The sequence below is a fragment of the Pimephales promelas genome, chromosome 13 (assembly GCF_988280905.1).
Source record: "Pimephales promelas chromosome 13, fPimPro1.hap1.1, whole genome shotgun sequence".
Classification (NCBI taxonomy): Eukaryota; Metazoa; Chordata; class Actinopteri; order Cypriniformes; family Leuciscidae; genus Pimephales; species Pimephales promelas.
The window spans coordinates 12,379,209-12,389,953 of NC_142781.1; the positions used below are offsets into that span (position 1 = coordinate 12,379,209).

The window sequence follows — 10,745 nt, forward strand, 5'->3', positions numbered from 1 at the left end:
CCTTTAATATAAATAGATACTGATAGTATTTTGATGTAGGCTACTTCATATTCTTCAATCTCTTAATCTTCAGCAGAAGAGAAAATTGAATCACGCTGATTCTCTCGCGTTAATTGAATCTCCGTTTCTCAGTGTTTCAAGGCATGTGATTGGCTGTCCGCTACTGTCGTCACTCCATGAACTCAGGATCCAAGTTGAGTTGACAGAGAAAGTTGATGATCAGTGTTATGGTAGCACACCCAACTATTGGGTTCATTTGGTTTTGTTGATTTGAAACTTATCCCGTTACTGTGAGTGTGTTCAACTACCATCATGTTATGGGCCCCAAGTCCTAAAACACTAACTGAACTCATTGCCCCTAAGAATAAAATCTAAAATCTTATGAGCCTGATTCCAGACTTTTCCATTACTGTCCGGATATTTGCATTATACTGTAGCTCAAACAGTCGAACACTGTGACAATAAGGTCATGAGTTTGATTCCCGTGCAGGGATTAATTGAACTGAAAAAGCAATACATGCGACAATGCATTGGATTAAAGTGTCTGCCAAATGCATTAATGTAAGTTTGATGCAACAGAAACCAGTGTTTAATTCCCTTTGTTTGCAGTTTCTTACCATACTATTCAACTGTTGTCACATGTGATGAAACACAGCCAAGATGTATGGACAGAGGCTGCGGTTCAAATATGTAATAGCTAGTGCTGTTGCCAAGCGACAGGTTGAATGCAGGTTTTGCTAATAGACCTTATTCAGAGCAGCGACAGGTATGAAAGTGAGGCTGTGAGGGATAGACTTAGACTTGTTTACAATGGCATCCGCTGTAAAAAGCTGAATAAAGCTCCTAGATTACTTACAATTTTCCACAACTTACATTGTCAGGAGTTTTTTGTCAACTGAAATTTCTTGGAAAGATGTTTTTCCAGTGTTTCATGAGCAGAACAGTCCGAAAACACATTAAGTAACAGTACAGCCCATTGAAGAGATGCATGTCTATCCCGCACAGCCTCGCTTTCATTCTCATTAAAAAACAAAGATGGCGCTGCCGTGAATAAGGCGTATGGATTGCATTAGTGTTTATTATATTCATAAGAACTGGATGGGCTACAAGCAGGTCTAAAAATGTCTCCATCCTTCTTTATCCTATTCCCTGGTTTTCTTCTTCTTCTAATTTCTTGTGTCCGCTCACTACATCTGGTCTCTCATGCTTTTGAGAGTTTATTATGATCTCTTTCACATATGAAGAGTTCAGATGCAAAAGCCTCTAAATGCCATTTGAAATTTTCTTCTTTTATGATGATTTTTATCAAACTTGTATATTTAAGTTCAGTAATTTCACTTAAATAACAATAAATAGGTAATTATCTTTGCCATTTAAGTGAAATTACTGAACTTAAATATACAAGTTTGATAAAAATCATCATTAAAGAAGAAAATTTCAAATGGCTTTTAGAGGCTTTTGCATCTGAACTCTTCATATGTCCTTCAATCCCACACACCGTTTCATTATATCTGTGTTTTTACCTTTGCAGACACAACAGCACAGTTGATGTGTTCATTACAACAAATTAAATGCAGAAGAGCGTAGATGGACAACAGTTTAAACCATGATATTGTTAAAAAATGTTTTGTTATTTAGGCATTGGTCACACTCAACATTTACACAAACTCCTTGTCTTGTTGGAAATGCATCTCAGAGCACAATGAAAGCTGGTGAGAATCTTTTAAAGGTTAGCGAGCAAGAAAATGTCATCTGAGCTGTGATCATTTGAACCTTGAGAGAGTTTGGTGATATTCACTCCTACACAACTGTGGTAGTCAATCTGGCCGAGCACAAGCTGTTCCCTACAAAACACACACATAAACACACGCACATACTGTACATAAATACGCTCAAGAGCTCACAGATGCAGGCAAAGGTCTTTGTGTTTAGTCTTAGAACTCTCTGTGCCTTTGCTCATTAACCCCAGCATGGCTGTTATACAGAACATATAAACCCCATACTAATTAAAGTCAAGAAATATATTTTTGTCAAATTTAGTTCTGTCTTAAAACTCCATTTAGAGTCTTCATTGTTTAATAAAACACTGGATATGCATGAGTCATAATGTCATTTAAACCTTCATGGACCATTAAATATGGAATATTGACCATATTTCCCCAAATGTAGCATGTGATTTCAAGCCAAAATGGAGTGATACAGTATAGTAGCCTGTACATAAACTACATATTTTAACATTTCATGAATGTATTTGAAAGTGCAAACATAATTAAAAAAATCATTAAACTGTGAGAGACATTCAACTGCTGTTTGAACCATGCGGTTAACAACAATTTAATGTCACACTAGCACATGTTTGAAACCGCCCCCATACTCTCATTCACTATCTTCTAACTCCACTAATACAGTCAACATTTGAAGTGGATCAAAAAAAGTTCATCAAAGTTGTCCTAAGAACAGCTTTTGTTCAAAATTCATGTTTAACTTTTATAAAAGGTTTTGATCTTCATATGTTTACATTGCTGTTCAATTGAAGTAGTGAAGTGAGTGAATTCGGACACCGAGTTCACCCAAAGGGTTGCCGCTTGTATAGTTTGTCAGTCATTTGAAACTTATAGCAAACTGACAGCTTCAGCAGTAATGAAAAGTAATCAAAGTTGAGAGTTCATCGGTTGTACATCACTGATCTGAGAACATTATACAGGTCAGTGTACACTTGTTATTGCGGTGCATTGTGGGATTGAATTAGTGCACTCAATAAGGTCCACTATGGTTTCAGAGTTCGGACACTACTAAATGGCTGTCCCTTCAAATAGTGCCCTATTTAAGGGTATAGGGGACAAGGTGTGTTTGACAGGCTTTTAATTTTAATTTGATTAGCCCTTGTTTGCTCGACCATTGGTTGAGCACATTTTGAGTCACTATATTTCATTGAAAGGAGTACCTGACTTAAACTGATTGAGCCATCTCTGCCATCTGTTTGAGCCTGAGGTATGTTATGCCAAAAAAAAATCCACTAGATGTCATAGTGTCAATCAACAGCACGTATCACGACACTTACATGGATGTCAGAAACAAATAAATCACCCCAGCCATGTGAACAATGCACTGTCTATTAATACTTGGTTGTAATTGAAGAATGCTTTGGAAAAAAGACCTAAGTTTGGTCTTGTTTCAAAGAAACCACTCAGCAGATCAAACAATAAAAGTATAAAAAAATTTATGGAAGTTATAAAATTTATATTAAATCAAATATAGCCTACTGTACTTAATATTTGTACTTTTATATCAAATATATATTTTACAAAATATTTTTTACTATAAAATTACTATAAAATCACAGCCGTATATCTAAACAAGTTATGTTCCAAATTCGAAGTTGATCACAAAAATTGAAGTTCCCATGAGTTTTTGTTTAGGCGTAAATTCCATTGAATTTAATTGTACACATTCTGCCATTACAAATGTATACATTTCTGTCCAAATATCACTTCTGTCACAAAATATGGAACCTTGGGACTCAAACCTTTCTCACATGTGTTTTGACAAGATTAGAAAATTCTTAGATTATAAATTATGATGGGCAATGAAAAAAAAAAAAACTTGACGGCATCTTTCTTGAAACATAAAAGACTATAACAATATATTACTATTTTTTTTTTTTTTAGTTTTTGAATGCATGAAAGAATGCAATGTATTTGTTTTTGTCACTTTTAGTTATTTGTGTTATTTATTTTTCTGATTGTCAAATATGTGTATGAATTCCCATAAAAATTATATGTTGGGAAAAAAAAAACATTGAATGTGGTTACTTGCGACATAAGGAGATAAGAAATGCAAAAAAAAAACAAAAAAAAAAATCCATCACTTTTTTCTTGGTACGGACGAATAGGCTATAGCCTATTATTTATTCATATTTATTAAATTATTAGAATTGACTTATTCCTTTTTTTCTTAACCCTGGTGACATTTAGCCTATAAATCCTACAACAAAATTTGTCAAAATAAATAAATCATGTGTTATCTATTTTGCATTACACATGCTACATTAAATCTATGGAATAATGCGACTAATGTTAATTATATCGGTCATAGCTAAATCAGACTATAGCCTATCTTAATGCAGGAACCATAATTAGACTGTGGATCCCGCATGGAACCCTGTCCCCTTGGAGCAGCGACGAAAAATTAACTTTCGCAGTTTACATTGCTCGAAGAATGATGTGCAGGATAATGACAGATGTGTGCTTCTGGGTGCCTGGAAATATATGACGTGACTCGCAGTAAGGCAATTCCACATCCCGTGAAAAGGTTGCCCTCTGACGCAATTGCCCTTTTTAGGAGACATCCTCCAAATAATTATAATTAGGCCAGCAGCGAATGCCTGTTGCTCCTCTGATTGAATTTTAAGAAAAGTGCATGTGCGCAACTGGTATTTCAGCACCGGGACTATTAAAGCTCAACCATGGTAAATCCTTGATAGCTTTGACGTTTCTTTTTAATGTATCCGTCAGCAAATGAGGGAAAATACCATTTCATTTGGAGATATCTGGAATGGAGCTATCTGATCTCGCAATGCAACGCAACTGCATCTCTGGAGGCGAAATCTCCAGTTCCATCAGGTGAGTAGAATTTATGTGGTAGGCTACGTCAATCAATTCGCGTGTTTTTAACCATATTTGCACGTACAAACGCACTATTTTCCACGTTTTCTAATTTATTTACAGCATGTTTTTCCCCCCCAATCTCCTCTTTTCAGACATATCGAAATGCAGGTCTCCAAAAGCCCTTTCACCTCCCCCACTATCGATGCAGTCACATCGAGGCAAGAGCTGCGATGGATAATCGAGCCAGTGATGGCCAGTGAGAGACTGGACCAGACCAGAGAATTAACAACAACAACAACAACCTACAACCGAAATATACAGGTACAAATAATTAAAATACAAAATATTAAGGCATTTTGACTGAATATTTTTTCAGGGTTAGCTTAATTTTACAAGAAAATTACGTCTATATACAAATAAAACAAACAAAAAAATATAAAACATAAAATAACTAGTTGACTGTAGCCATTGAGATGACTTGGAAAAAGTGTCCCAATTAACCCAATTGTGTTTTGCAGCTTCAAAACCTTGTACTGAGATAGGGCTTCTGACAAATTCCCACTTCCCAATTTAACAATTAGCTCCTCTATTATATTACTATCAATAAAGCAATGAAGGACAGAAATAAATTATTCCAGTTTTTTTTTTTTAATAATCGCTGACACATTTCTCAATGTGCAAGCCAATTTGCACGTGTGTTTACTTTTTTCAAAACTTTTAAAATTAAGTTCAAAACGTAACATAATAAAAAACTGAATATGACAGTAATTTGCTGCAATTCTACTGTTATACCATATAGAAATGTATTCGAAGTAAAAAAAATAATATGAAATACTATCAAAACTGTTGCGGAAGCCCTTTCAATTTCATTACCATCTATACAAAAGGGACAATTTAGGAATATTTCTGTAATGTAATCATGGATCGTAACATATACCGTACTGCAGTGACTTCAGTAAAGAATGCCATTCTTGTTTTGTATAGAAACTTTACAAAAGAAAACATTGCTATTATGTGTTGTCATTGTTTTTGCTATAGTGTTATAGAAGAATAACTTGATTTTGAATGGGAAATAAACTGCTGTGCAAAGTTGGTTAGGAGAATTGTGTGAAGAGTTTTGAATAAGTGACTCAAGTAAATGTGTCCAAGCGATTAAAAAACTGTAATAGTTAAAACAATTCAGTTATATTGCTTAAAAGTTGTTTGTTCCATTATTAGCTCAGTCCAGATGAAGAGGAGAAGAGAAGACGGAGAAGAGAGCGAAACAAGATGGCTGCTGCCAAATGCCGCAACCGTAAAAGAGAACTTATTGACCTTCTGCAGGAGGTGAATAATAGGGCTGTACTGCCAATTTTTCATTAAGTGTTCAGGGTGATGAACGTGTATCTCGTTTGTCCAGTTTTAACTTTAGACTTTTGTAATTAAGCAAAGAATCTATTACAAATGACATGATGAATGAATCATCCAGGTATTAAAGGGATGGTTCGCCTAATAATAAGTTCTTTCCCACAATACTTTTGCTCATCGTCAGAAATGAAGATATTTTTAAGGAAATCCGAAAGATTTTATTGTCATTTAAAAGTCAATTCACCCAAAACTCGGACGCTTCAGAACGTTGAATTTCCTGCTTGGTCTAGGGCAGGGATGCAACCTTAAAATGGATGGTGGTGAATGAGTGTGCAACATCATGAAACCACCCTGTCTCAAGCCCCAGAACTGTTTCACAACAATAACCCAAATACCCACATAATATTTCATAATAGACAAGTGTTTTTTAAGCAAAAGAAAAAAAGGGTATCTTGTTTTTTAAATGTGGCATCAAAAATAAACAAAAATATGGATCAGTTGGTTAATTGGTTCAATTGGTTGCTAACGCTCCTCGTTATTAAATTCGCCCGCAAACTCGTGTCCATCTTATGCCCACTCTGTCACATGGCCAGTTCAACCTCGTTTAAATCAGGTTAAGTGTGTAAGTCACGTGCCCGCTCACGAGCACTCACTCTCACGAACAGACACACTGTCTCCGGCGCTGCTCGCGCGTCACAGAATGTTCATAAAGTGATCCCGGTTCACAGTAACCGGGTCGTCTCATTCGAAACAGCCAGCTGTTGCTGTCAGCGAGCCGCCGCACATGAATACTCATATGAGTCAGGCTGTGAATGTTAGTTACGTGCCCGCCCCAGCGTGCTCACACTTACTAATAAACGCCTCACCTCCGGCACCGCACACTCACTACATTCCCTTTAGCACATCTAGTGGATGCATAACGCAAACCCAGTCAAACGTTTCACTGCAGTATCTTATGCATCTTATAATCTGGTGTGAAAAATTTTCAAAAATAGGTAATTCATTGAAGGTGCGCCTTTTAGTAAGGTGCGCCTTATAGCGTGGAAAATACAGTGCCCCCATTAACCAAACTACCTAAACCAGGGGTTCTCAACTCCAGTCCTTGCGACTCTGTATATTGTGTATGTCTCCCTTATTTAACACACCTAGACAGAGTCTATCCTAACGAGCTGAGGATCTAAATCAGGTGTGTTAAAGTTAGGTGTGTTTCCACCGCGGAAACTTTCCCCAGGAACTAGGAACTTTGGGGTGGTACTCGGTGTGTTTACACCGCAGGAACCAGGGTCTAAATGAAGTTCAGAGTAAAAATTCTCCCCCCGCCCAGAAAGTCCCTGCTGGCGAGGTGGTACTTTTCAGAGTTCAGGAACTTTCGGGGTGGGACTTGTGCGCTGTACAATGCTGATTGGTTCTTTCTTACCACGCTATTCTTTCTGCCCGATGGCCCGCGTTCGTCCCATTCTGTCACGGTCAATGTCCGCTGATAAAAAACGTATACTTTTATACCTAACATTACGAGCTTTTTGAATACGCTTTGGGTGCTCTTCTCTTTTCTGCCGTTTTGTTAATTACCTCGTTAGTAAACCAATCCCACACAAAAGCGGCAAAGCTTGAATCTCCTCCATACAAAACTCAAAACAAACGCGCAGGCTAGGAAGAGAAGTCGCACGCAGTTAATCTTCCCGCCTCGGACCGGTACTTTAGTACGCGGTGTAAACGCAGTAAGCAAGCGGTCTGGGAAAAAAAAAGTTCCTGTGAAAAAAGTTCCTGGGACAAATAGTTCCTGGTAATTGCGGTGGAAACACGGCTATGCACAACATGCAGAGCAGTGGGTCGCGAGGACTGGAGTTGAGATCCCCTGACCTAAACTAAAAGAAAAGAACACAAAAGTACAGGAAAATAATCTAACTGTCTAGAAAACATAGCAGATCCTAGGGCCCAACAGAAGGAGGCAGAGATAGCGATAACTCATGCTCATGCCAACTGCGATGGCTCATGACAGGTGCTAACTCTGGCCCCCAAAATGCGCCTTAGGGTGGTGATGATGCGTTTTGGGGTGGTGATGGTGCAGTGGATAAGACACATGCCTTTGGTATGATAGACCCAGGTTCGAATCCACTGCGAGACACCAATGTATCCCTGAGCAAGACACTTAACCCCTAGTTGCTCCAGAGGCGTGGGACCTCTGACAAATATAGCAATTGTAAGTCGCTTTGGATACAAGCGTCAGCTAAATGAATAAATGTAAATGTAAACACAAACTTTGGAGAACGGGTATCAAAGTACACATTTTTTTAAAACGGTTCCGTTATTGTCTCAATGTTAAATACAAAAACACTAATTTGTGAAAACAGTGACATTATGCGTATTACGTGTTCATTCTATAGGCGAGTTTGTTTCTTTACGAAGTGACATCGCCAACTTCTGGCATGGCATGATAGTTAGTGTGAATGGAGATCATTTTAACAATGTTGTAGTCTGTACGTGAAATATGCAAGCCGTGTAAACGTACCCTGCAAGGCTATACTGTACATGAAACCAAGACACAGATAGAATCCTAACAGTTCCGAAGATAAACACAAGTCTTATAGGTTTGGAATGACATGAAGTTTGGTGACGAGCATAACTTTTACACACAAGTTTTCACACCTGCACAAGTTTTAACACTGTTCAAACACAGGGAAGTATTACTCACGAAAGAAAATTAACGTTGGAGCGCGCATCTGGTTTTGAATGTATGTAGATCTGTGTATCGTCTGCATTCAAATGATAATGGAGGCCGAGCGATCTCGAAGGATAGCCAAGTGGTGATAGATAGATGTTAAAAAGTAAAGGGCCCAGCACTGACCCCTGGGGAACACCAGTGAGAACACAGCTAATCTCAGAACTATGGTCACCCATTGAGATGAACTGGGAATGGTCAGCAAAGTAGGACCGAAACCACTTCAAAACTGTCCACGTCACACCAGACACTTCTCTCAAGACGTGTGAGCATTAGACTATGGTCAACAGTGTCAAAAGTGTCCATATTGAATTTGGTCTCACTATATTGGTACTTAGTACAAACTTGACTGGTAAAAATTACTGGTGGGCAATGGAGGAAAGCCTCGTTCCTAAGTGTTTGACGTAATGTGAAAATTACGAATTGAGAAAATGGAAACAATTCCATTGGACAATCCGGCAGTGTGTTTCAGGGCATCTGGCAATTACCAGAAGCACATGCTAATGAGAACCAGCTGTGAATTTGTTTTCAGGAGACCGAGCGCCTGCACATGGAGCAAGTCTTGCTGCAGAGGCAGGTGAGCTTCCTGCAACAGGAGAAAGAACAGCTGAAAACGCTGCTGGCGTCCCATGCAACCACCTGCACACTGGCACAGGACAAGACTCATTCCTTGGATAACTTTCTGTCAAGAGAGCTTCAACCATCCAGAAATTCCATCGCGATTAAACAGGAAACTTTGGATGATGTTAGCGGGTCAGAGAGTTTGGCGATCCAAAATGCAGACATGCAGTGGAACTGACAGAGAAAAGCCACGACTTACACTAAATTCTGTGAAGATGATGCACTAGAGCTTTTTAATCAAATATATTTGTAAATACATAATTACCCCAACCTTACGCAAGAGACATTCTGGATTCAACATTCAACTTTTCCTGTGGTAAGAAACCCATTCCAGATGGGGATGAAATCACTTCTGGTGCTCTGTTATAACTTTTTTCCCCCCTTATTTGTTCAATGACATGATAAATAGTCTATTATACCATTTGTCTTTGAAATAGTGATACTTTGTAACAATGGCTGTTAATGTTTGGTATTTTTAAATGTGGTAAGTCTTACTCAATGCACTGACCTTATACTGTATGTATCTGATTTGTCAAATACATAACAAGGGCTTGAGAAAAAGAACATCCTGATGTTGAACATATTGAACATTGTTGCCAATCGTGCAGACTGAATTACCAAGGTAACGTTATCTAGTTGGCTTTAACGTTAATGATTTGTAATAGAAAGGTACCAGATAGAATGGTTTGCAAATTATAAACCAAATCAATGATGTTTAACACATCACAGCGTATCATTTTCTAGCCAAAGTGTGTTTATGAATTTAAATAATAAAAAAACATGTTTAAATTTGTGAACTATAATAAATATATTAAATAGAAATCAGAAATACATAATTTCATTTGTGTGTGTGTGTGTGTGTGTGTGTGTGCGCTATACTGCAAAGTTATCGGCAAATCTCTGTTTTGAACAGAAAGCACAATAACTGTTGGTTATACTTTTTAAATTCTGTAACTTCATAAGTGTACAAATACATATTATACATATTCGGTCTGTAATAATTACAATTTACGACTATTACGAACCCACTGACTATCATTGTATAGACAAAAATATAACAAAACAAAACATTTTTCTAAATATCTCCTTTTGTGATTCACAGAAGAAAGAAACGCACATAAGTTGAGTAAATGATGACACAATTTTCATTTTTGGCGTACTATCCCTTTAAGGATTTATCTTAAACTTTCAGTACATGCAACAAGATAGAACATGCCCGATGGAGACTATGTTGACATCTGCAAAGGAGTGGCAATACTCAGGCACACATGAAGAGCCCCCTTCCATTACATTCCATTACAAAAGGAGGAGGATTTCCACTACGCTGTGGGCATGAGTTCCTGTTTGGGATTTGGGAATTTGACTTTCAATTCACACAGGCTTTTGCGTTTTCTATTTATAGGTCACAGGATATTGTGTAAAATCCCCCAAACTTTTAATAGTTTTCTTCA

At 37.6% G+C, this 10,745-nt stretch overlaps 1 protein-coding gene across 1 annotated transcript; it reads left to right on the plus strand.

Moving 5' to 3' along the window:
• Window positions 1-4,389: 4,389 nt before the first annotated feature.
• fosl2l (FOS like 2, AP-1 transcription factor subunit like) lies at window positions 4,390-9,753 on the plus strand. Its single transcript, XM_039692681.2, has 4 exons — window positions 4,390-4,622; window positions 4,760-4,928; window positions 5,826-5,933; window positions 9,206-9,753. The coding sequence occupies exons 1-4, from the start codon at window positions 4,555-4,557 to the stop codon at window positions 9,470-9,472; spliced, it is 612 nt and encodes a 203-aa protein (XP_039548615.2). The 5' UTR covers window positions 4,390-4,554; the 3' UTR covers window positions 9,473-9,753.
• The last annotated feature ends 992 nt before the right edge of the window (window positions 9,754-10,745 follow it).

Coding starts and splice junctions, on each gene's coding strand:
- fosl2l (XM_039692681.2), top strand. CDS start 4,555: ATGGAGCTATCTGATCTCGCAATGCAACGCAACTGCATCTCTGGAGGC. Junction 4,623..4,759: donor GAAATCTCCAGTTCCATCAG/GTGAGTAGAATT, acceptor TCCTCTTTTCAG/ACATATCGAAATGCAGGTCT. Junction 5,934..9,205: donor TTATTGACCTTCTGCAGGAG/GTGAATAATAGG, acceptor ATTTGTTTTCAG/GAGACCGAGCGCCTGCACAT.